The following is a 25800-nucleotide window of genomic DNA, read 5'->3' on the forward strand; positions in this document are numbered from 1 at the left end:
CTTGTTAAAAATTATAATAGACAAAACGCGATCAATGTCGAATTTTCGAGAGGGAACAAGCAAAAAAACAAAAGAAAAAGGCAACCACGTATGCGTAAAAAGCACAATAATTTTTTTTTTTTAGTTGAATAACACATTAAACAATTCGTAAATAAAAAAATATGTGTTAATAAGTAATTTTTGATTAAATTATTTTTAAATATTAAAATTATAAATCTTAAAATGATATTAGTTTAGGTTATTCCCCCATTGTTTCTTATAATTTATGTTTTGCTTTATACGCGCCAAGATGTGCTTTTTCTTTAACCGTTTTTCAACAAAATCAAAAAAATCACCAACTTGACCTTTTTTTAAAAATGAGTTGTTTTCCTGGTCAAATGAACGAATATCAATATTTTTCCATTGACAGATTTGATGGAATAAACTTAAAAGCATCCGCATTTTTCTTATCTCATTGCCACACAGATCATATGATCGGTCTCGATTCACATTGGTTACTAGATGAATTAATTCAACGTAAAAACACAAAATTGTACGTTTCCAATGTCACAAAGATTTTGCTGTCTGCCGATTTAAAATACAATGAATTAAAACCTTTTATTGAAACGCTTGCCATTGAAGAATCGAAGGTATAATATATATTTGTTTTATATGAAATTGAAATTTAACAAAGTTATGTTGGGTGATGGTTTGCTTTATATTTAATTTTTTAATAGCCTACTTTAATAAATATGCAAAAACTATTTAATAAATATGTTTATTTTTATTTTATATTTTCATAAATAAACAATGTGTTTTTGTTTAGTTAATTAAAGTAAATGTTAAAGGTAAAGTTAAAAGGGTGACAGTTACTTTACTTCCTGCTGGACATTGCCCTGGTTCAGTAATGTAAGTTTACTTTAACTCAATCTGCATTTGTTTATTTATTTAAAGAATCGCACTTAATCCACCTAACGAAAATATATATTTGACGGATCAATGGATTAATGTATCGAGTTTTATTAACTGAATTGAATATATATTAAATAGATATTACATAATTCGAATGCATATTTGACGGATATTTAATTAAACAAATAGTTTGCATAAATTAAACCCTTACCCTGACCCTCACCTATTCAGATTACCCATTAACACATTCGATCCTTTGATCCATGTAATAATCAGTCAATCCACGCGATCCGAAAATATATTTTCGTAAGGTGGATTAAGTGGTAATCTTATTTAAATAGCATTTTTAAGGGTAAACTAGTATTTAAATTATTACTTATTAAAACAAAGTTTGAGATGTAGAGTTGTCAATACACCTAGAAATTTATTAATTTGAAGCCTAATTTAGAAATTGATTAAATTAAAGCGTATTTGTATTGTTGGTTTTAGGTTTTGTGTATTGTTGGTTTTAAGTATTTGTATTGTTGGTTTTAGGTTTTTGTTTGAGGGAAATGAAGGTACATCTTTATATACTGGTGATTTTCGCCTACCAACTGGTTCGGCTTCAAGAATTCAATGTTTAAAAGGGAAGAAGGTTGATCATTTATATCTTGATACAACTTTTTGTATTCCTGATGCCAATTTTATTCCAGACAGAGAAATTTGCTTGAAAGCTTTGGAAAATCTGGTGGAAAACTGGATAAACAAAAGTAATGTTTAATTTAAAAATTTTTTATATTCATTAATTATTTTTGATTAATATTATATACTTATTTTGTGTTATTTTTAATATTTTTATCTAATGTATTGACTTTATGTATTGTTAAACACATTTTAAATTAATATTTTTTAAAATAAGCTTATGTATATATATAATAATTTTTTTTATTCTTATAGGTCCTAATCATGTTGTGCGTATGAATTTAAGTGCAAAATATGGTTATGAATATTTATATGAAGCGCTCTACAAGAAATATAAATGCAAAATATATTGTGCAAGAGCGAGCAACTATAAATGTTTACCTGACATTGCTAAGATTTTAACTGATGATTCAACAAATGCACAAATTTATGCATGCTTTAAAAAAGAAGTATGGTTCTATTTTTCGACATTTATTGTAGTGAATTTTTGGAGTATATAGTATGGCATATTTGTAATTAATTGCATTATTGTATAACTAATACTAATTGGATACGTAGTATATATAGTTATATTTTGTATATACATTCCTAAATCAATATATTAAATTCAAAAAATTATATCTGCTAATATATATATATATATTGGATTTATACTTATAAATTTTTTATATTTAGAAAGTTAACAATCAATGGAAAAGTAGTGAAAATGAAGATTTGGGAAACAACAAACAATTTTTATTTGTTACTTTAAGTACCTTATATTTTACTCATACTGCCCTACCTGAAGATGTTTTAATTAAAATGGGAAAAAATCAGTACAGACTTTGTTTTTCATTTCATTCTTCACTAAGTGAGGTAATACTGATATTTAAAATTTTTTTGGTAAAGAAACAGCTGATATATAACTACACAATCTCTTTAAATTTTGATTTTTGTTGTTTTATATAAGCATTTTATTATATTTAATGCACGGTTTAACATTTTATTTACTTCATATATTTTAAAATTAATTTTAAATTGAAATTTTTTTTTTAATTTTATACATATATATAAATATTAATTACTTTGGTTGGGTATATATATCACTTTTAATATACTATTACTTTTATGTTATATAACTTTGTGTTTATATGTCAATTTTATAATTTAAAATGTAAATTTTTTATTAGGTTTGTGATTTTGTGCGGTATATAAAACCAGTTACACTTCATGCCAATGTTGTTCCAAGGCCACAAGAAACATTTCAAACTGTCGAAGATCGAATTAGGAAATTATGTTTTATGGAAAATTATAATTTTAACTATGAAAATAAGACTAAAATCAAGGTGAATATAATATGACAATCTTTGTTTAACATTTTTTTTGCTTAATGGTATTTTTAATTTTTAGTATTATTTATTTTTTTGGTACACTCTTATTTTGTTTTTGTTATTTATTTAAATTTTTTTTTAATTTTAGGTAAGAAATCAAACTTTAGGAGATTTATCGAAACTTATCGGCAAAAAAAAGAAATCAAAAACAAAAAACATCGAACCAAAAAAAAGTAAAATTTTATTGGATCAAAAAAGTAGTTCAGATGATGATTTCACATTTGTTAAAAAATCAAAAAAAGAAAAGTAATTTATGTTTTTTTTGTATTTTTGTTAGTTTATGTTTCTGTTTTTTTTTTTTTTTTTAAAGTTGGAAATTAAAATAAGAGTTTTAATGTATTATTAAAATTATAAAAAAATGTTTAAATTATAATTTAATAAATGTTTATTTGTTTATTTATGTTTATAAATTTTATTTTTGTTATTTGCTTTTCTTTAAACTAGGTTTGGTGAAGTTTGCTTTTGGATAAGATCAATTTTATTTGGGTGTTAAAAAGAATTTGCAGGCAAGAAAAGACTTATTTATTATATATTAACATTAACTATAGTTTAAGGCTAGATTGGAAAAAAAGGTATAATTAACAAAACTAGTTTAATTTAGAATTTATGTATTATGATTTATTTTATAGAAAGCATTTAAAATTTAACGTACTATTAAGAACATAGTTTGGTAAATTATGCAGAATTTACAAAACATTAAAAATTTGACTTTCTCTGTTAATACCAAATATTAAAAGCAAGATAGTTAAAGTAAACCTGAAGATATACTAAGCAATATATTTATTAACGATTATTAAAAAATTGAAAGGGTAGTTACTTAATACTAGCACTCTATGGAATAAGATACTTATAGTAACAAGTTTTAACAAATTATTGCGATAACTGTTATTATTTCGATTTCCAAAAGCATATATCAGCTTTTCTTGCCGAGGGCGATTTGACTAACGTGTCTCACCAGTTTGTAATCATATAAACTTGCTTGGCTATGTTACTAAAAATAGGTTGTTAGAGTTTTTGTTAGGTTTTTTATAAAACAATATTTAAGTTTAAAACCTATTTATTTTAGTTCACGAAAATTTTAAAATTACATTTTATTTACCAATGGTTAGATTGGCAGTTTTTAGATTAAATAGTGAAAATATGTGATATACTTTTACGTTTAATTCGTTAATATAAGTGTATAGACAGAAAACAAAACAATTAATCCCTATTTTTTATTTAGTTCAGGTAATTTTATTATCAGGAACTTATTCAGAATATTATAAATGTAAATTTATTCTCATGAACATATAAACAACCATGGATTCACTAAACAATGCTGTTAAAATTTTAACATTATATATCGCAACAATCACTATAGTAGGTAAGAAACAAAAATATTTTTAAATAAGAGAGCTTGAAATATACAACCAGAACATAGTTAAAGATTAAAAATATTTTTTTGTTATTGTAATTTATTTTTTATTTTCAAACATGTGTTTTAAATTCAGATTCGCAGTGTGTTGACACTGGTGGTGCTTTGTACTGTAACGAAGTTTTAAAGAACGTCCAAGGACATTGCAGTAAACTGAGTTCTGAACAGTTGGACAGATGCCGAAATCTATGCCAAGCCTGTCCTAAAGGTTTGTAAGGATCTATATTAAAACGTTAAATTTCGTAGTGTTGTCCTTACGATTTTTTGCCTTGGTAGAAGCCTATTTTTGACATATAAGCTAAATTTTAACATGTTAAATGCCTTAACTAAAAAAAAATAAATTTGCCGTAATTTTATTTTCTTTGTCTATGTTTTGTTTAGAAGTTGTACCTGCTGGTTCGAATCCCGGTGCACCCCCATCTTTTGCTCGTCCACCACCCAACTTTCCACCACCTCCAAGCAACAACAATAATTTTAACCCCAACACCAACCAAGGGAATGATTCTTCTTCAAATAGGTAAAATCTTTTTCAACCACCTAAAAACATAAATTTATTCACATACTTAAATTTTTGTCATTGTTTATAGCTTCAGCCTTCCCATTTGGGCTGTTATACTTATTCTTGGATTCGTGGTGGCTTTGTTTTGTAGTTTGATTTGTTTTTATTGTTACTGCAAACGAAAGAGAAAATATAAAAAGATGGAAAAAAATAGAATGTTGCTACAAAGAGCTGCATCGTCATATAATAATCCTACTATGCCAGTAAGTTATTGCTGTTTATTTATAATACAATCTTGCCTTTAAACTATAAAATAAAATATTAAATTATTAAACACTATTTGAACTATTAAATTTACTTTATTTAGGAGTTTGTAATTTTAGTATTTAATTTTTTTCACAAATTAGCTAATGCTTGGTAAATATGCTTTGTTATTTTAGCGGAATAATTCTGAGTGGGGAAATTTTCATGATGGATACGACACTTCAGACAACGAAAATAATATATCTAGGTAATTCTTGCAATAATTATTATGTTTTTATCATCAAGGGTAAAGTTATAAGATAAGGTTTTTTATCTGCAGGAAAGCGTCTCACCTGCCAGGTCACGTGAGTAACATGTCATGGAAACAAAATAATTTAAAGGACAACAATGATGTTGAATCTGTTATAAGAGACACAAGATATCATTCTTCGGTAAGTTTTTATTTCACTGTCTAAGGACTCAAGCTTTAAGTTATTAAGTAGTGAATATGTTTAGAAAGATGATATGCAACTTTAATTTTGTTATATTTTAATGTACCAATCATTAGTTGTTTATTATTTTTTTTTGAAAATTGAGGCTAAAATTATAAATTTTTAGTTATAAAATATTTTTTTTATTTACAGAAAAACATCAACTTACTTCAGCAAGAAACTGAAACTTTAAGAAGGAAAGCACCTCCACCCCCACCACCAGAAGGTTAATATAAATAAATATTAAATCATTTTGGTCATATATATGTCCAATTTACATGAGTTTTTAATAGTAACTTACTCGATGGGATTAAAAATGATAGAAGATAAATTATCGTAAAATAATATGACGGTACACTATCATGTTAAAATGGTATGAATTAATTGATAAATAGGGGGGGTGAAAATATCAGTATTATTCTAAAAATATAACATAAAAATCACTGACTAGTCCGCAATATTTTATGTGTTGCGCCCTTGAGTAATCGTTTTAATATTCTAAACAAAAGATAGTACCAAAAGTAGTGGTACCTATTTCGTTAACATTTAGATGATAGCTAACAATACGGCTTGAAAATATATCTTACAAATCCTTGCTTTTGGTGCGCAATATTTATTTTAGTGATTTTTAAAATGGTAATTGCCATTTTAAATGGTGCTATTTTATTAACAGAACAAGTGTATGAAAACTTGCCCATAAAGGAGGAAAAATACGCGACAACTAAATCAAGAAGGGCGCCCCCACCACCACCTCATACAAGCGACACGGTAATAACATTATAATATAATCAATATTATATTAACTTAAAGATTATGAAAGAATACTAAGTTAAGACAATTTCTTTATTTTTGCACATAAGCCTAAGTGAATTGTTTACAATATTTAAAAATTTGGTGTTTTGGTTTAAAATCAAATTAGTGAGTTATAATTTTTTTAGATGTCGACCATTTCAACGGCGACTTCGGTTCCTAACCCAAGATCTTCGGAAGTCGATGTTGAGTTTAAAAAACCGAACAATGGTTAGTTACTATATGTAACAAACTCCATCTATATATAATGGAGCTTAGTGGGCGATATTTGTGTATATAGTCCAATTTACAGGACTACAAAATAAATAAATCTTCCTTTTGTGGTAAATTATTGCAGACACATATTAGTTGCGCTTTGCGACCATATCTAATACTTAAAATACCGACCTTAGGTCGGGCTATTGACTAGTATAAACAAAAAATATACCAAAACATAACATTGTTGTAGTAAATATGCGTTGAATTATATACAATACAAAATTATTTATGTAAGTTAACTTGTATATATTTGAAAATTTTAATTATTCGTAAGTGTTAAAATATAAAATAGTTGAGCATAATTTATATGTGACGTTGATATTTTAGTGCCAAGCAGTGATGGATGGCCAACCTTACCACCGAACGTTAAACCTCGACCCGTAAGCATGCGTCGACCACCAACCGACACTTCTACAATTACTTCTGCTTCAAGGCTACCTGACTATGACAATTACGGCAATGATGACGTCACAGACAAAGAAGATGACCGTTCTGTTTTGTAAGAATTTAAAAAATAACAAAAATTATTTAATTTGCACCAAAGTAAAATAAAATATGACCTTTTCCTTTTTCTGTATTTACAAAATTGTTTAAACTTCATTTTTTAAATTAAATATTTTATAGTCCTTCAGACACAGATGCCACGTCATCATTTTTTACGTCACGTGATCGCAATTTTAGCGAAGAGACAGAAGCGACAGAATTAGTTGGAATATTAAATGAATGGAAAGAACATTTAAATGCTCAGAAAACGGAGCTGGAGGATTATTACAACAGGTAAGAAAAAGGAAAGGTGAAATACTCGTTCGCTAATTCATGATTTTACATTTATAACTTTTGACGATAGAGTTAAAAATCGTTTTTTAGTATTAATTTTTATATGTAATTTAGAGTTGTTTTAGCGTTACGTTAAACATTTTTTGGGTTTTTTATTGCATATTAAATTTTTTCAATAAACTTTAAAACCTACTTTGCATTTCAAATTAAAATTTCGTTTAATTTTATTCTGGTTTTGCTCTAGATTGCAGGGTTATGTTGATGCTATTTCGATCCAGCCTGCCGACAGTGTTTCAAACATAGATGGTGGAGATGACCACATGATGTCGCAAGAACCTGTTTTTCCTGGGGCCGGACTGCGTCGAAGCAGGTCAATGAGAAATGTAGGTTAAAAAGTTGAACATTTACAATTCCAATGAATATTAAATACTAAAAAGTACTGGCAAATTTTTTTTTAAATTTTTTTGTTTAATTTTTTATTGTTATGTTAAAAGAAATCTCGCATTCCGGCTTACCCTGATCCACCCGAGTCTGTTCGTGATGAATGGATTCACGACCCTAGTGATATACAAGGACAAAAAGGAGTAAGTTAACTATTTCTTAAGTGTGTGTATGTTAAAGACGCGAGTTTTAAATTATTTTTTTTAAGTCAATACATTTTTTTAGAGTTTGGTTTTATTTAATTGCAAACTTATTCAGTTAAGGGATGCGTTACTCCGGTTAAGGCTGTTAATTAAAGAAATTTTAAACCTTAATATATTAAAATTTAAATGGCTAAATTCCTTTTTTTTAGATTGTAAATGATTTAAAATTAAAATTGGCAGAATTGGAAAATTTGTTGCAAAGTACAAAAGAAATGGCTGTAGAAGAGGTAGTTCTTATTATTATTCTACTCCACCATTTTTTAAGTTTTAAGGAGCATATATTTAAAGATGTAAGCTTATAAAATATTTTTAACCTAATCTGGGAATGTAGGAATCCGTGTATGAAGCTGCAATAAAACAACCAGCAAACAAACAACCATATCAACCAACTTATGCTAAAATTGTACCAACTAAACGTAGAGAAAAGTTAACAATCATGGTAGGTATTATTGTTTATGACTTTAGAAAATCCTTTTTTATATTACATTTTTATGTCTAAAAATATAACCAGAAAAAAAAACTTTTAATTTTTTGATTTTTTTTACAATTTTTTTTAGATTTTCTTGTCCCGATTGGATCGAGCTGAAGGCGAACGAATTCTGTTAAAAATTACCAAAGTTCTAGAACAAGCTCGCAAGCATGTTGGCATGACGATGAACAACGAACATTTCGTAACGTCATCGTCATCCGCTCGGCTCGCTCGACAGATACATCATGTTATGCGTGACGTCATCAACCCAAGATTGTAAGTTTAAATAACACTTATAAATAAATATTAAGGTGGGAGTTAATTAATATAATAATCTTTTCGACTTTTTTTTAGGCATACTCACGTTCTATTAGCTGCACAAGCTGCTGCTAACTTGATGGCAAAAATGGCTCGAAGTCACTTCCTGGAGCAACAGGAAGTCGTGGGAAAACAGAAGGAAAATAGCGCAAGCCAGTGCGAGCGTATCAACTCGTTCGTCAGGGAATTTTTGAAGATTGCGCTGGAACTGGAAAATAGAGGTCATACTTATGGAAAACAGGTGCGTTTGTATGACTAAGAATTTAATCAAAATGGCTTTAAATCGTAAATAATATTATGTGAGTTCTAACAATAATGAATTAATTTCAATTGAAAATTTCTGTGATTGGATTTAAATTAAATAATAACTTCGTAGAAAATAACATCGTCGATCAACGTGTTCGTACAAACAGCTTTACGAATAATGGAGTCAACATATCGCTACGTTTGTATCGACATAGAGGCTCGTAAACCCGCCCCGGAACCTGTATATTCACCCCCAGTGTCTATCACCCCGACTCCACTTCGATCCCCGCCGAACGCTACTACGTCACCTGTTCAAGCCGAACCGGCAAAACAAGAAGATATTTTGCCGATCCTTAATGCTTTGACCGCTGGCGATATTGGGAAGTTTAATGTTGGATTGGCACGACTTGAACAGTTGTTAAAATCTGGTAACCTTATAAGCAAATAAATAATATATATGTTTATGTAGGTAAACAATAGAACAATATTTTAAACTTAAGTTATATTTAATTAACACAATTTAATTGTGCTTGGTTTGAAAGCTCTAATAAACATAAGACTAAAAAGTAAAAAGTTACCATAAACCATAAAGAGAAACCTATTTTATTGTAATAATAATTATGTTAACTTTTTTTAGGTAAAATTTCCGCTTTGGAAAATGCTACCACTCCGTCTACAAACACTTATCTCTTGCCGAGTCAAACAACTGATGATTTTGATAATGAATCAATGGTTAGTTGTGATACTGAATGCGATACTGAATCGTTTATCAGGTACATAAGTAGTTTATTTTTCTAAAAAGACTATAATTGATTTATTTTAATATAAGTTTGGTTGATTGTTCAAGAGTTTTACCGTTTTTAATCTTTTTTTAGTGACTGTTCTACTTGTGTGCCTGAAATACATCAGCAACAATATTCTAGTTTGCCAGCAAGAAATCCTTACTATTTTCCCGGTGCTTCCCGGCCTCGTTTTTCAATGTCTCCTCCTGCCACGCGGGAAACCGCAGGTGACCGTCTAGCTATGCGTCCGTCTGGTCGGCCACCAATGAGACCAAATCAGGATCAAAAGAAATCAAAATCAAGTGAAAAATCTCCAACTCGCCGAATACCTTCTAAAGAAGAGAATATTTATCTTGATCCGCGAGAGATTAAAAAAGGAAGAAGGCGTCCTGATCGCGGTGTCTTGCCTAACGTAGCGGAACCACTGCACACCAATCAAAGGCAATTTGAAGACCAAGAAAAAGACGCTCAACATCAACTGCTGCTTGCAAAATACCTAAACGATCTTCTGCGAATGCAAAATGAGAAGCCTATAGCATCTTCTGTACCACTGCGTCAAGAAAACCCTTACGCTCACGTGATAGCTCGTCCAGCACCGCCTCCAGATTATCGAGCTGACAGAAAACCAAAAAGTTATCCGTCTTTACCGAATGTTGATGTGGTTCGCAATCCAAAAGATAAAGCAAAGAAGAGCAGCAAAAAGAAACAAAAGAAGTCAAAAGACAAAGGTCCCAAAAAGGAAAATGTTTCTCCTTCTAAAACAGCAAATATTTTACCTATAAGCGTAGACGCTGAGCCAAAAGATAAACAACCAAACGCTGAACGAGAATCAGAAAAGAATTTAAATCAACCAAAAAAGAATAAACCAGAGGATGAACCACACAAACCTGAGGACAAGCAAAATAAACCAGACGATCCACAGGACAAGCCAGATGAACCAGAGGATAAGCCAGACGAACCTGAGGACAAGCCAGATGAACCAAAGGATAAGCCAGACGAACCTGAGGACAAGCCAGATGAACCAGAGGACAAGCTGTACAGACCAGAGGATAAGTCAGACGAACCTGAGGACAAGCCAGTTGAACCTGAAGACAAGCCGGACGAACCTGAGGACAAACGAGATGAACCAGAGGGAAAACCAGATGAACCAGAGGAAAAGCCAGATGAACCAAACGACATGCCAGATGAACCAGAGGACAAGCCAGACGAACCAGAGGACAAGCCAGTTGAACCTGAGGACAAGCCGGACGAACCTGAGGACAAACCAGATGAACCAGAGGAAAAGCCAGATGAACCAGAGGAAAAGCCAGATGAACCAAACGACATGCCAGATGAACCAGAGGACAAGCCAGACGAACCAGAGGACAAGCCAGATGAACCAGAGGACAAGCCAGATGAACCAGAGGACAAGCCAGATGAGCCAGAGGACAAGCCAGATGAACCAGAGGACAAGCCAGATAAACCAGAGGACAAACCGAACGAAACTGAGGATAAGCCAGATGAACCAGAGGACAAGTCAGATAAACCTAAGGATAAGCCGGATGAACCTGAAGACAAGCTAGATGATAAACCACAGGACAAGCCTAATGAACCAGAGGATAAGCCAGACGAACCTGAGGACAAGTCACCTGATGAACCAGAGAACAAGCCAGATGATGAACCACAGGACCAGCCAGATGGACCAGAAGATAAGCCAGATGAACCTAAGGAAAAACCAGATGATGCACCACAGGACAAGCCAGATGAACCAGAGTATAAGCCAGACGAACCTGAGGACTGCTCGGATGATGAACCTGAAGACAAGCCGGACGAACAAGAGGACAAGCCAGATGAACCAGAGGATAAGCCAGATAAACCAGAGGATAAGCCAGACGCACCTGAGGACAAGTCAGATGATGAACCAGAGGACAAACTAGATGAACCAGAGGATAAGCCAGATGAACCAGAGGATAAGCCAGACGAACCTAAGGACAAGTCAGATGATGAACCAGAAGATAAGCCAGATGAACCAGAGGATAAGCCAGATGAACCAGAAGACAAGCCAGATGAACCAGAGGACAAACCAGATGAACCAGAAGATAAGCCAGATGAACCAGAGGATAAGCCGGACGAACCTGAAGACAAGTCAGATGATGAACCTGAGGACAAGTCAGATGATGAACCTGAGGACAAGTCAGATGATGAACCAGAGGATAAGCCAGATGAACCAGAGGATAAGCCAGATGAATCAGAGGACAAGCCAGATGAACCAGAGGACAAACCAGATGAACCAAAAGATAAGCCAGATGAACCAGAGGATAAGCCGGACGAACCTGAAGACAAGTCAGATGATGAACCTGAGGACAAGTCAGATGATGAACCAGAGGATAAGCCAGATGAACCAGAGGACAAGCCGGACAAACCAGATGAACCAGAAGATAAGCCAGATGAACCAGAGGATAAGCCAGACGAACCTGAGAACAAATCAGATGATGAACCAGATGAGAAGCCAGATGAACCAGAGGACAAGCCAGATGAACCAGATGATAAGCCAGACGAACCTATGGACAAATCAGACGATGAACCAGTGGATAAGCCAGATGAACCAGAGCCGGACAAACCAGAGGACAAGCCAGATGAACCAGAGGACAAGCCAGATGAGCCAGAGGACAAGCCAGATGAACCAGAGGACAAGCCAGATAAACCAGAGGACAAACCGAACGAAACTGAGGATAAGCCAGATGAACCAGAGGACAAGTCAGATAAACCTAAGGATAAGCCGGATGAACCTGAAGACAAGCTAGATGATAAACCACAGGACAAGCCTAATGAACCAGAGGATAAGCCAGACGAACCTGAGGACAAGTCACCTGATGAACCAGAGAACAAGCCAGATGATGAACCACAGGACCAGCCAGATGGACCAGAAGATAAGCCAGATGAACCTAAGGAAAAACCAGATGATGCACCACAGGACAAGCCAGATGAACCAGAGTATAAGCCAGACGAACCTGAGGACTGCTCGGATGATGAACCTGAAGACAAGCCGGACGAACAAGAGGACAAGCCAGATGAACCAGAGGATAAGCCAGATAAACCAGAGGATAAGCCAGACGCACCTGAGGACAAGTCAGATGATGAACCAGAGGACAAACTAGATGAACCAGAGGATAAGCCAGATGAACCAGAGGATAAGCCAGACGAACCTAAGGACAAGTCAGATGATGAACCAGAAGATAAGCCAGATGAACCAGAGGATAAGCCAGATGAACCAGAAGACAAGCCAGATGAACCAGAGGACAAACCAGATGAACCAGAAGATAAGCCAGATGAACCAGAGGATAAGCCGGACGAACCTGAAGACAAGTCAGATGATGAACCTGAGGACAAGTCAGATGATGAACCTGAGGACAAGTCAGATGATGAACCAGAGGATAAGCCAGATGAACCAGAGGATAAGCCAGATGAATCAGAGGACAAGCCAGATGAACCAGAGGACAAACCAGATGAACCAAAAGATAAGCCAGATGAACCAGAGGATAAGCCGGACGAACCTGAAGACAAGTCAGATGATGAACCTGAGGACAAGTCAGATGATGAACCAGAGGATAAGCCAGATGAACCAGAGGACAAGCCGGACAAACCAGATGAACCAGAAGATAAGCCAGATGAACCAGAGGATAAGCCAGACGAACCTGAGAACAAATCAGATGATGAACCAGATGAGAAGCCAGATGAACCAGAGGACAAGCCAGATGAACCAGATGATAAGCCAGACGAACCTATGGACAAATCAGACGATGAACCAGTGGATAAGCCAGATGAACCAGAGCCGGACAAACCAGAGGACAAGCCAGATGAACCAGATGAACCAAAGGATAAGCCGGGCGAACCTGAGGACAAATCAGACGATGAACCAGAGGACAAGCCAGATGAACCAGAGGACAAGCCGGACGAACCAGAGGATGAACCAGACGAGCCAGATGAATCAGAGGATATGCCAGACGAACCACAAGAAAAGCCAAAAGAACCAGACGATAAACCTGAACCAAAAGACAAGACAAAACCAAAAAAGGACAAAAAATTTGGAGGATTAAAATTACCCAAATTGTTTGGAAAAAAATAGGGTTTTACGATACAATATACAAAACTTGTACTAAATTATATTTTGTTAAATGCAACTCTCGCTTTTTAAATAAACAATATGTTTGCGCCTACTTTTGGTTAAGAGCTATTTTGTTATAAATTATGTATATACTTTATATTAACTTGCTTATTTTTACTATTGAAAACAAAATATAAGGAGGTATAGCATTAATTTTATTATTTAAATAGAATTGATTAAATGGCGTATTTAATAAGTATAGGATAATCTTTTACTAAGCGGATTTTAATATATTTAAGCGCCGTGAAATGATTTCACGTTTATTGATTTCAAATCATGTTAGCATGACAAAATTTATGCAAAAATGATGGTCCAGATGTATTAAAACGATACAATACAAACACGGTACAAAGAACTAAAATTGTTTTTTTTTTCATTTTTCTTCATTGTTAAATATAAAATCCATTGCAGAAAACCGGGTAATTTTCTAAGGTGCTGGCGCAACTTGGTTGGTACTGACAGTTGTGACTTGAGATGCAGTACTTGGTTGACTTGCCATTCCTTCTTCGCTCCATGGGTTTTTGCCCTTGAAGAACATCTTAATCACACAGTCACGGAACTGGATAATGTAAAAGGCAAAAAGTTATTTAACTATTCCAGGTCGATTAAAAAAAACGCTAAACAAACTTATGCATGACATAACAAATTTTTATCCAAACAAAAATGCTTTGTAAAATTACAAAAAATCGTTTACCTGTCGATTAAGACCAATATAAATCAACGGATTGTAAATTGTCGCCGTTTTAGCGAAGAAAGCTGGTGCAGCGCCCATCGCATAATCAATCTAAATCGTTAAATAGAGAAGTTTAAATTAAGAATCTGGCAATTTCAAAATAAATTTTTATACTAAATAAGGGGCAATTTTTAGGGACTTTAAATAATATAAACACGTTTTCAGTTATCTACCTGTGCTTGTGGATTCACAACATTGTACATTGCAAACGTTGCATAAGGAAGCCAAGCGATGACGAAAGCGGCAACCATGACAACCACCATCTTTGTCACATCCGCTTCGGGGTTCTTACCCCCGGAGGAGCTCTCTTTAGCAATCTTAAAATATTACAACAAAATTAAAAAACATAAAAAAATTTCAGTCAACTTAGCGCAAAGTTTTAGATTTTTAATAACAAATTTCACTCCTAAATCAGGTTTTGTTTTATTTAATGTGATTTTTTTACCTGTCTTAATGTCCAGATAAGTTTTCCATAACATAATACAATAACCGTCAATGGAATCACAAAGCAGAAAATGAAATACAAAACAATAAACAACCGCTCTCTGTCAAAATTAAATAAATTTATTCATTTTCTTAACAAAATTTGTTGATTTAATTTGAAATTTTTGCTCTTACTTTTTGCCAGTGACAAACCAGTTAGGAGCACAACTAGTACCCAAACCTTCGGGGTCGTATCCATCCCACCAAATTAATGGCGGAGTGTTCCAGAACATAGCGTAAATCCATGTAAAGGCAATACCTATAAAAACAAATTTGTTTTAACCTTGAACTAAACAATTTATTAAAAATGTCGTAAAGTCAGCAAAAATTAATTTGTAATAAATAAGCAAATACCTATTAGAGAATGGTTTTTCTTAAAGGGTATTGGGCCGAATGGTTTGCAAATAACAAAGTAACGCTCAAACGCCATAACAGCAATCGAAAGTAGCCCAGTGATACCTGTAGAGAAATGTCAAATACATTTTAAAATTGTTCAATGTAAAACACAAACTATTTATGACACAAATGATTAACTTGATCTTACCAAAATTTGAAACTACGTAGCCTTCAATTTGGCACATAATTTTGCCCATGAAAAAGTAACCAGCACCGTTTGAAAACATACTGATACCACTTCCGATAAAGCCACTGAGCAAGTCTACGACCGCCAAATTAACAATAATGTAATTCAGAGGTTGTCGCAGTACCTACAAAAAGGGACATAGTTGTTAAAAGAATTTATTTTTTATATGTTATGTTTTTTTAATTTTTAATTGCGTACCCTGTTTTTTATAGTTGCCAGTATCACGATAAGGTTTAAGGAGACGGCAAGCAGAAATATAAACGTCATATAAACAGCGAGAAATGAATAAAGACTTCTGTTTGCTATAACAATATGCTGCGGGATCCAACCATCGTTTTTAAGAACATATGGATTAATTTCAGCACATTGTGGTATGTCAGGTAGATCTGTATCATGAATCTCATATTTTGGAAAGTCGTGTGTAAACTGAAAACCGTCGTCAGACTGTAATGCGTTTGCAACTAAAACGTAAAACTCAAGATTTAGCATTTTAAATTATCAAATTTATAATAATTGTTATTTTACACAATATTAAAAAAAGATTTACGTAATTTACTTACCACCAATTGTAGCTGTTTCATTCATCATTCCCTTTTCTACCAGCATTTGTTTTAGCCACCTGTCCATTTTATTATTTTGTGTTATTCTATTCAACTAAAGGTTACAACCATTCCAAAAACAAACCCTATAAATGTAAAGAAGTTTTGTTATTTAAAAACAGATAGGCCTGCACTAAATTTCTATTTCGTCACAATAGTCAAATTGTTTTTTCTCGATAAAGATCCCGACACTTTTATCAAATACAGCAAATAATAATAGCCTTTTGCTTATATATTAGATATTGTAAACATATGTTATCTTTTTTAAAGGCGATTAATTTAGGTAAGCGATAGAAATCCTCTTATAAGATAATATTTCTATGGATTGGGTTGATTAATTGATGTCTTGTAATTCTTGTTTTGTTTAAATGCTACGCTATTTTATCTTTAACTTAAAATCAAGTTAATTAAAAAAGAGTCTAAACAAAGTTTTTTTTTATTTAAAAAAAAAAGAAAAAAATTGATAAAGAAAACATTTTGAAAACTTAGTATCTAATGTTATGATATAATTTATCACATATGGTAAAGTATGATAGGCTACATAATCACTCGTAAAATTGCACTTATATTGGTGCACATGACGTGTATATTGATGCAATATTAAGCATGTAAAATTGGTACACAATATTGCAATATTCAATCAAAAATTCGAAGCAAATATTTGATTGATTAACTTTATTCCGAAATCGTAATCCTTAAAAATAAATATTTACATAGCATAGCGCCATAGCCCAAGCTTATAAAAAAATAGAAAATAATTACATTTTATCGTTTTCAGTGATGAAGATATATACAATGTGTTCTAGTCCAACAGTCTATTATTTCGTTTTGCAATCAAATCGTCAATTTCAACTTGTAACACTAAAGCTTCTTCCTCGATATGTTGAATCCGTTGCTTATTACCAGCTACCCTGCTGCGTAAACGAAGTTTTTGAGCGGTCAGCCTTTTGCGAGAGGTTTCCGCTTCAACGTTCGCGTTTTTTAGCTTTTGTTTTTCAGATTCCAAGTCGTTTATTTTTCGCTGAAAAATCATGGTGAGTTTATTCTTTTCCTCTTGAAGCAGCAAAGTCAATTGTTTAGAAAATTTTCCATCGCATTTTAACGAGTTGGTCTCATTTAAAATCTGATTTGCTTTTGTATTGCTGGCTTTAATTTGAGATTCGATTTCGACGATTTGTTTTGAAATATGACAGTTTGCTTCACGTGTTTCAAAATTTTTAACAAAGTCTTGTATTTTTGCACGATATAATGTTTTGCTTACTGGAAAAATATCCTTGGCAGGCGGGTTGGCTAATTCCGATTTTCTTTTTAGCAATAAAATAATCCTATCGCGAACTTCATTAATTTCTGACCGCAAGGTAGCACCCTCTTCCATTGTTAAGTAAGTTTTACGTTTCCACGATTTTTGTTCGTTGATTAAATTGGCGTGTAGTGCACGCAGCGAGGCTAGACTTGTGTTTTTCTCCAACAAAACGTCTTCTCTTACTTTAAGAAATTCAAGTTGCTGTTTCTGTTCTTCAGCTACCTTGTTCACGAAAATTGACAAGTTTGGCACCTCGTTTGGCTGGGCATTACGCAAGACTTCAACTGAACGTGATACGCAGCTGTAAGGCTGGTTATGGAAAGTCGACTTTTTAGCATTATTGCTGGGTATATTTTGCAAAGCTTTGAATGATATCAAAGCTCGCTTTGGCTGTGGAGGGCTTTCCATGTTCTATTATTTATTTACAACAATATGGCGAGTATAAAACTAAATTAATACACAAGGAATTTTGGAACTATACGGTTTTGATATATAATAAATAAAAATGCGATAACTTCACTGCTGAAAACATTAAAAATATTGGACAACTTTTGTTATTGTTTTTACGCGGTGTGTTTTTTAGCGCTCAAATTAATAAACATAACATAATTTAATAGTTTTTTATTTTTTCAGTTAATTATATTTTATATATTATTGCTATTTATTTAAATAACTTTTTTGTTAATTTGTGAAATATTTTGCAAATTACATCCGGGTTTTTAATGCTCATGCCATAGACATCGTAAATGTGACGTCATATTTAAAGATTTTTTTTCCTCTCACGTGTACGGCAAAAAAGAAAAACGTAAAAAACGTGGTTAGTGCTTTTTGGTTTGCTAGAATAAGGTTAGCTGTAATTTCGCAATCGCACGTGGGTTTCATGTAAGTTTATTAACTTTCTGCCTATAAGATTTTGTAAAACTAATCAACTTGCTAAGTTTTAAGCATTGTTAAATTTAATTTGCAAAAATGATTGCTAATTGGCAGACATTTTAATGTGTTAAACAGCGAAAGGCGTCTGCCATTCAGCCATTTTTGTTCTGTTGTCAGTTTGCTAAAATAGATAATTTGGCAATTCTTTTAAACGTTAGACTTTCTGTTAAAACGATTAAAATTGCATATTTATTTCGTTAGTCTTAATCACTTTTGGAATTATTGAATTATTGCGTTACAAATAAAATTTGACCACGTGTTTGCCCCACGTGTTGATTTTTTCGAGAATTTTTTTTATTAGATTTACGTATTGTTTAGAACTATTTGATTACATTTTTAAATTTACAGATTGGCCAATAATTAAATTATTTTCTAAAACTAATTTTTAACTTTAAAATATCTTTAAAAATGGTTCAATTAAAGTCAAAATCAAAGGTGAGATTATATTTAATAGATATTTTATATTTTAACATTTACATAATTATTGTTTTAGTATAAGTGTATAGTTTTGTTAAATTTTTTTTTATAAATGTTATATTGATTTCTTATTTTTAATTTAATTTTAGGGTGGCAAAAAAGACAAAACTGCAGTTGTAAAACCAGTTAAAATTGCAAAAGAACCTGAAGCAGAACCGGAGGTAAAACATGTTTTGAAAGCTTTATTTAAAACAATTTTTATTGAAAAATTTTTTATATTTTATATATTTATATATATCTATATAACAATTATTACAAAAAATGTAAAGTAAAATAAATATTTATTAAATGTATATACTGATTGACTGAAAATATTTAGTTAAAAAAGCCAAAGAAGGGAAAGAAGGCAAAAGTGGTGGAACCAGTAAAAGAGGAATCTTCGTCGGAGGAGGAAGAAGAAGAAGAATCTTCTGATGAAGAGACTGCTCCAAAACAGGTCAATTTATTGTTTATGTACTAATGAGCTTTTATTTATTAAGTTTTACTTTTAATAGGTGACAAAGTAAAAAAATGTTTTGTAAAAAAATACTTGCAATTGTTTGTTTTACACGAAGACAGTTGTTGCATATTTTTTGTTGGTTTGTTGCAGTGTGTTATATACATAATTTTTTAAACAACGTTTAAATAATTTCAGGTTAAAAATGGCAAAGTTGCCAAGAAAGAAGAATCTTCAGATGATGAAGAAGAGGAAAGTGACGAAGACGAAGTTAGTGAATTTTTGGTTGGATTTTAAACTTTAAATTTGGAGAATTTTATTAACAAAAAAAACTTTATTTTTTTTTAGCTTATATGTATTTTATCTACTTTAATTCTGTATTTTTTTCATTGTTATATTTGAATTTTTGCAGGAAGTAGAAGCTGAAGAGTCAGATAATGAGGAAGAATCAGAGGAGGAAGAAGAAGAGGAGAAAGTAACAAAAAAGACTAAAAAAGCTGCAGCAAAGAAGGAAGAGGAATCTGATGAGGAGGAAAATGATGATGATGACGATGAGGAGGAGTCAGAAGAGGAAGAAGAAACTGTAAATTTCATTTAATTTTAACTTAAACTCATAATTGCTTAAAACAAGTTTAAATACCCATAAATGTTTCCAACTTGTATTATTATTAAACAAAGTTTTTTTTAAATGTTTGCTTTTAAGGAGGCAAAAGCAAAGACAGAGGAGGATAGTGATGAAGACGAAGATGAAGATGAGGTTAATTCATGTTTTTATTTTAATAATTTAATCCATTGTAATCCACCCATTTATATTGTTTAAATAATGTGTATTTTTATCATAATTTCATGTTGAAAGTTTGTTTAATTTTTAGGAAGAGTCGGAAGAAGAAATGGAAGAAGAAAAAACTAATTTAAAAAGAAAGAAAACAACAGAAAGCGAAGTTGAGACAAAGAAACAAAAAGTTGACCCAGATGGTAAAATTTTGTCATATTAAATTTTACAGTATTAGTCTAAACAACACCAATTAACACTTCCTATTTTTTTATGTAACAACTGATGCTACGTTACATAGATTTTTTCTATTTATTTTTTTAAAGTTTGTTTATTTTGTTTATAGATATCACCACAATGATGTTTACCGAACTACCTGAAGGTATAAGTGACGAAGTTTTTAACAAATTTATGAGAAAACATGGAGTTCAGTGTGTTGCTTGCCGAGCCAATTACGGAAGACAGTAAGCTCGATTAGAATTTATTTTCAATGGACAGTGGTATACTTAGTGCTCTAGTTAAAATTTTGTATTTTTAACTTATTCAAAAATATAATTTACTTTTCCACGCATTACAGCATAATTTTTCTTTTTAGAAAAGCGTTTGTTGATGTTAAGAAATCGGACAAAGACAAAGCACTTGAGATGAACGGAACTGAATGGAAGGGTCAAGAAATATCGGTCACTGAAGCTCTTCCTAAAGGTCAACGGGAAAACAAGGCTGGCGGTAAAAATTGTCTTCTCTTTTATAACATTTATTTACTTTATTTTGTAGCCTGTCTAATACTTACATAAATGACACTTTAAATAAAGGTATGTGCTGCTTTAACACTACCTGTCAAAGTGTTTAACAAGGGACCTACTAACTACCACATAGAAAGCTTTGTTTGTTATTTGGGGATACTATCTTTTAATTAAAAACCAAATACCAACAATGAGAGACTTTTTATTAACCCCAGCCCTAACCCTTTTCTGGGAAATGCCCTTGGTTCGCCTCCTGTGCAGTCCTGTGTGGTAATTAGTAGGATTGTTTTAATATTGCTTCACGTTTTAAATAAAAAAAATACTGTTACACAGGTGATTGGGCAGACAAAGATGAAAGAACTCTCTTTGTTAAAAACCTTCCTTATTCGGCTGATGAAAGTATGGTGTCTGATTTATTCGAGAACGTGAAGGAAGTCAGATTATTGACTGATAGGGACACCGGAAGAGCAAGAGGGTAAGTTTCACTATTTTAAATATAAAAAAAAACAAGAGAGTAAGTTTCACTAAATAAATATAAATATTAACTACTAAACCTGATGTGTTTTACGATACAATACATTAAACAACATTTAGAAAAATGCCTTTAAATTTTTTTTTTGCATTTTTCCAAACCTTACTTAGAAATACTGACAATTCTTTCTCTAATCTGGTTAGTTGGGTTTCGTAAAGTTGTGTTCTAAGCCAATTTTATGCTCTTAATAATTTTAAACAACTTTTTATTTTAGAATGGGATTTGTTGAGTTTCAAAGCAAAGCTGACTTGGACACTGCTTTTGCAATGAAAGATGAGTTGGAGTTGGAAGGAAGAAGTGTCTTCATGGATCTTGCCACAAGTCGTTCAAACACTCCCAGAGGAAGGGGAAGAGGTGGCAGAGACAGTTTTGGAGGAAGAGGAGGAAGAGATAGTTTTGGAGGCAGGGGAGGAAGAGGTGGAGGTCGTGGAAGAGGGCCCTGTAAGTTTTTTTTGGTTAAAATATTGTAAGAATATAGTTTGTACTTAAAAACATAAAAAAATTATAAGATAGGTGTATGTAGAAAATAAAAAAGCACTACACAATATAGTTTACCAAACTTCCAAACTAACCCTTATTTTCCTTAATAAATTAAAATGCTAAATTCCTAGTTGTTGACAAATTTTAAATTTTTTTAATGAATTGCAGCCACTCCCAGCAAGACCTTGTTTGTTAAAGGAATCACCGAAGATATGACAACTGATTCACTTTACGAGAAATTCGAGGGGGCGTCCGATATCAGAATTCCACAAGACAGAGAAACTGGAAAAAATAAATAGTAAGTTAACCTCTTTGTCTACACAAAAAAGGTGAAACTTTGAATTATTTTTTTAAACTTGAGATAAATAATCCCTGATTTTTAACTGCTCCATATTAAGCCTTTAGGTTATTTTTCTTAAATTCGGTGAATAACAGTGAGCTAATGCCAATGACAGGCTGTCTATTTACTAATATTTTAATTGCAAAACAACTTTTTTCTTTTCTGAGTTTAAAAAAAAAAATTGTTTTTTTTCAGCTTCGCTTATATTGAGTATGACAGTGAAAGTTCGGCAACTCAAGTTTACAGAGGAGCAAAAGGAGGAGTCAGTTGTGCCGGTGAAAGATTGATGGTGGATTACGCTGCCGAGAGAAGCAATGATGGAGGTGGAAGAGGTGGCGGAAGAGGAGGTAAAAAGAAGATTTTATATTTTAAAATTAACTTTTATTTTTTGTGCTTGTGTTTGTTTTTAAATTCTCAAAATTTTTGATTATGTAGTAAGGAAAACTTACGTTCTACGAGTGTTGTTGCTGGTCCATTTAAATAGTTGTTTAGCTCCTAAGGACACCTTGATTATTTATATACTGTTCTAAGCCAAATTTAAAAAATTCCGCTATAAAATAAACAAAAATTTAACTGTGCAGAAGAATCTGACAGTTTTTGTACAAAATAATTTAACATTATTTTGTTTGTTGCGTTAGGAGGCCGTGGTTTTGGCGGAGGACGGGGCAGAGGTGGTGGTCGCGGGCGCGGCGGGGGACGAGGTGGTTTTGCTGCAGCAAAGAACAAGGGTACGATTCAACCGTTCGAAGGAACTCGTATCCAGTTCGACGACTGAGTCCCTTAAGCGAGTACGTAAATGTGCTCGTTTAAACTAAAACATGGATTTAAAACGATACCATAATGAGCAAATACGCTCTCTCGCCCCTGTGTGTTGCGAATCTTGTGTTTTCATTTTTTTGCGTTTTTAAATTAGTGTCTCGGTGTTTGTGTGTTCAGTTCGGACTGGTTCGAAATTCTACACCGCGATGATTACGTCATAACGCCTTCTTCTTTTTTAAGAAACCCGAGAGAAATTGCTTCGTCATTTGTCTTCTGTATTTTTGAACTTTTACTATCATGGGCTAGGGTTGGATTTAAGTAATTAAACGACACTGTACGATTTACACTGCCTGTGTTTAATACAAGTACGACAGTGTTTTTTTTTATTTCTTGATTATCCTTCATTTTATTTGCCAGTTTTTATTTTAAACAAAAATTAAAAGTTTCAACATTTTGAAACCTTAACTATGAACTTCACACTTCAAAAGATGTCGGTTTTAACCTCGAAATCGTGTTTTTGTTTTTTTGAAGTTGTCTCTCGTTTTGCTCACCGCTAGTTGGCGCCTCTGTGCTTCTCGTAATAAACCATGGATTCCTGCAATTTAAATGTTTGTGTTGGGTGCATAATTTGATGCAGTTTAAACTTTAGTTGATACTTATTAGGCATGACATGCGGGGTGTTTTTTATAAAGGATCTAGGTGCCTTGCTTGTCGTTTTTAAAAATGGACTCAATATTTTTAAAGCTATTATAAATAAATTTCCTTGGTAGATTTAAACATACCTAATAAAACAAGCTGTAATTTGACTTTGCCTTTATTAAATTTGTGAAATACTTGAAGGTTTAACCCTCGACTGCAGAAAGGTTAAACATTTTTTATCCCAAATACTGTTGTCGCGTGGTGGCGTTGTTGATTAGGACACTTAACATTAGTCGGGCTTTCCCTTTAACCTTTGTCCTATGAGATTAAATTAAATGTTTCACACATGTTGGTTAATTATTCGCGTGAATTGTTATATAAGCCCTCCTGATAACTTTATTTACTTTTACATTTTTTTAATAATGAAACTTTAGCACAAAGCTTGACGTTTATTGTTTAAAATCTACCCTTTTCAATTAAAGGTAAAATATATTAATTAAATTGAAATTAAGTTTATTAAATACACAAATTTTGCAAATACGTAATTGGTCAAGCTGCCAGATAGTAGGTCTCACAAATTCTTTATATTTAAAAATTTAAGATAAGTGAAACAATATAACTTTTTTTAAAACAGTTTTTAAAACAAAAAAAGCAAATTCGACACCTTTACTTTCACTGGCAAAACATCGCACATTTTAACGCCGCAAATTTTCACGCACATATTCTTAGATTCCAGGCTTCGGATTAATCTCTTAGAGCTAGGGCCGGCATTAGCGCGTGCACCCCGAGTCTTGGCAGGCGTGGTTATTATTTACGAGCAGGCTAAACCGCAGACGACGTAGCTCGGCCTGGGAACGATCGTTTCGCCACTTTCCCACACTAGCTGTTGTTTACATAAGACAGCGCGGCGCGTGCAAGGGTATAAGGAGAAACAGAAACGCACGAGCGAGCCGCGGAAAATTCGCTTCCGGTGGCCAAGTTGAATTTCGACAAAGCAAGAGAAAAATTCCAATGATGCGAATTTCGGAAATGCGATACCTTTGTGGGTATTCTAAGCCCATGACGTCAATAAATTGTTGTGATCGTCGAATTGAAGTAAATTTTTTATGTAAATATATCGCGGAGCGGGTGCTTTTTTGGCCGATAGTTCAATAGGTAAAGTTTAGAATGCACATACCGCGAAGTAGGTTAATGTACGTCGTATAATTCGATCTCCTACATAATATATTACCGTCTTAAACATTTACGACCCAAACTTTAAACCTTTTCAAGAAGGTAATTAAATTGTGCGGACCTTGAAGAGTAAAAAACAAACAATCTAACTTTTTAATGAATTGCTAAAAATAAAACTAACGCAATAAATTATATATTAATACCAACTTTAGTCATAACATATGTTAACTGGATTTTTGTTGCATGTAAAATAAAGCCAATTTAGGATAAAATTTCAGCCAGTGTTGTTGCGTGTTCAGTTAAACCAATTAGTGACGTCACTGCAGTTCTAGAATTCCTGGTCAACATAACAAGACTCGAGAACGAGCGCACTTTGATCGCGTGGCTTCGAAGTTTTTCTGTTGGCTGTTCGCGCCCGATTGCTTTCAAACTCGTTGCACAACAGCAATAGAAGTCACACTTCACACCAGTTTATACCCGGCCGTGGGAAATGTACACAAGGCAATGTCCCCACTTCGCTTTTATCTCGAAGCTTGTTAATATTGTTCCGGAACGTTATGACCGGTTATGGGCTAAGTCGTAATGCACGTTGCGCTTTGCTTCGGCAAGCGACTGAGGCCCGCATAAACATGATCGAAAACGACCTCCTATGATTTTGTTTTGAGGGGGCGTGACAAATAATAACTGCGCCGATTGAAGGCTCGATTTATTCGATTCAAATCAATAGATTTCAACAAATTTCACAGCAAAGCGAGGCTGGGAAAATGGCGAGGATTAA

The 25800-nt window shown here is 32.8% G+C and overlaps 4 protein-coding genes across 5 annotated transcripts; 3 read left to right on the plus strand and 1 right to left on the minus strand.

Annotated features, from left to right (window-relative positions):
• Nucleotides 1-324: 324 nt before the first annotated feature.
• LOC145750765 (protein artemis-like) lies at nucleotides 325-3192 on the plus strand. The gene is made up of 7 exons (XM_082566845.1): nucleotides 325-629; nucleotides 806-888; nucleotides 1426-1640; nucleotides 1828-2021; nucleotides 2248-2427; nucleotides 2742-2897; nucleotides 3031-3192. Exons 1-7 carry the CDS (start codon nucleotides 357-359, stop codon nucleotides 3190-3192), a joined length of 1263 nt encoding a protein of 420 aa, XP_082422971.1. The 5' UTR covers nucleotides 325-356.
• Nucleotides 3155-14365, plus strand: LOC145750018 (uncharacterized). The gene is made up of 24 exons (XM_082565925.1): nucleotides 3155-3188; nucleotides 4165-4305; nucleotides 4433-4564; nucleotides 4738-4873; nucleotides 4944-5118; nucleotides 5296-5366; nucleotides 5439-5550; nucleotides 5743-5815; nucleotides 6263-6357; nucleotides 6528-6609; nucleotides 6985-7156; nucleotides 7282-7434; nucleotides 7679-7817; nucleotides 7929-8018; nucleotides 8228-8305; nucleotides 8410-8517; nucleotides 8636-8823; nucleotides 8902-9106; nucleotides 9242-9539; nucleotides 9749-9884; nucleotides 9987-10999; nucleotides 11882-12346; nucleotides 12797-12817; nucleotides 13103-14365. The coding sequence occupies exons 2-24, from the start codon at nucleotides 4242-4244 to the stop codon at nucleotides 13996-13998; spliced, it is 4902 nt and encodes a 1633-aa protein (XP_082422051.1). The 5' UTR covers nucleotides 3155-3188; nucleotides 4165-4241; the 3' UTR covers nucleotides 13999-14365.
• Nucleotides 14366-14464: 99 nt separating this feature from the next.
• LOC145750767 (parapinopsin-like) lies at nucleotides 14465-16463 on the minus strand. Its single transcript, XM_082566846.1, has 9 exons — nucleotides 16410-16463; nucleotides 16035-16262; nucleotides 15798-15960; nucleotides 15608-15712; nucleotides 15389-15512; nucleotides 15216-15315; nucleotides 14944-15087; nucleotides 14732-14821; nucleotides 14465-14596 (listed from the first exon to the last, which is right to left on the minus strand). The coding sequence occupies exons 1-9, from the start codon at nucleotides 16461-16463 to the stop codon at nucleotides 14465-14467; spliced, it is 1140 nt and encodes a 379-aa protein (XP_082422972.1).
• A 2507-nt stretch (nucleotides 16464-18970) lies between these two features.
• LOC145749704 (uncharacterized) lies at nucleotides 18971-23811 on the plus strand. 2 transcript variants are annotated; one of them, XM_082565537.1, is made up of 14 exons: nucleotides 18971-19106; nucleotides 19238-19309; nucleotides 19468-19584; nucleotides 19783-19869; nucleotides 19997-20167; nucleotides 20288-20341; nucleotides 20457-20559; nucleotides 20703-20820; nucleotides 20952-21082; nucleotides 21433-21574; nucleotides 21846-22072; nucleotides 22280-22409; nucleotides 22647-22798; nucleotides 23090-23811. In XM_082565537.1, the coding sequence occupies exons 1-14, from the start codon at nucleotides 19080-19082 to the stop codon at nucleotides 23224-23226; spliced, it is 1668 nt and encodes a 555-aa protein (XP_082421663.1). In that variant the 5' UTR covers nucleotides 18971-19079; the 3' UTR covers nucleotides 23227-23811. The 2 variants fall into 2 exon arrangements, with proteins under 2 accessions (XP_082421663.1, XP_082421664.1); XM_082565538.1 differs by having other exon boundaries at nucleotides 18980-19106; nucleotides 19783-19854.
• Nucleotides 23812-25800: the final 1989 nt, after the last annotated feature.

Source organism: Corella eumyota, chromosome 4 (genome assembly GCF_963082875.1).
Source record: "Corella eumyota chromosome 4, kaCorEumy4.1, whole genome shotgun sequence".
NCBI lineage: Eukaryota > Metazoa > Chordata > Ascidiacea > Phlebobranchia > Corellidae > Corella > Corella eumyota.

Coding starts and splice junctions, on each gene's coding strand:
- LOC145750765 (XM_082566845.1), top strand. CDS start 357: ATGAGTTGTTTTCCTGGTCAAATGAACGAATATCAATATTTTTCCATT. Junction 630..805: donor TTGCCATTGAAGAATCGAAG/GTATAATATATA, acceptor GTTTTTGTTTAG/TTAATTAAAGTAAATGTTAA. Junction 2,022..2,247: donor ATGCATGCTTTAAAAAAGAA/GTATGGTTCTAT, acceptor TTTTATATTTAG/AAAGTTAACAATCAATGGAA.
- LOC145750018 (XM_082565925.1), top strand. CDS start 4,242: ATGGATTCACTAAACAATGCTGTTAAAATTTTAACATTATATATCGCA. Junction 6,610..6,984: donor GTTTAAAAAACCGAACAATG/GTTAGTTACTAT, acceptor TTGATATTTTAG/TGCCAAGCAGTGATGGATGG. Junction 8,019..8,227: donor ATATACAAGGACAAAAAGGA/GTAAGTTAACTA, acceptor CCTTTTTTTTAG/ATTGTAAATGATTTAAAATT.
- LOC145750767 (XM_082566846.1), bottom strand. CDS start 16,463: ATGGACAGGTGGCTAAAACAAATGCTGGTAGAAAAGGGAATGATGAAT. Junction 15,961..16,034: donor TGGCAACTATAAAAAACAGG/GTACGCAATTAA, acceptor CCCTTTTTGTAG/GTACTGCGACAACCTCTGAA. Junction 14,597..14,731: donor ATATTGGTCTTAATCGACAG/GTAAACGATTTT, acceptor TACATTATCCAG/TTCCGTGACTGTGTGATTAA.
- LOC145749704 (XM_082565537.1), top strand. CDS start 19,080: ATGGTTCAATTAAAGTCAAAATCAAAG. Junction 20,560..20,702: donor ACAAAAAGTTGACCCAGATG/GTAAAATTTTGT, acceptor TTTTGTTTATAG/ATATCACCACAATGATGTTT. Junction 21,575..21,845: donor GACACCGGAAGAGCAAGAGG/GTAAGTTTCACT, acceptor TTTTTATTTTAG/AATGGGATTTGTTGAGTTTC.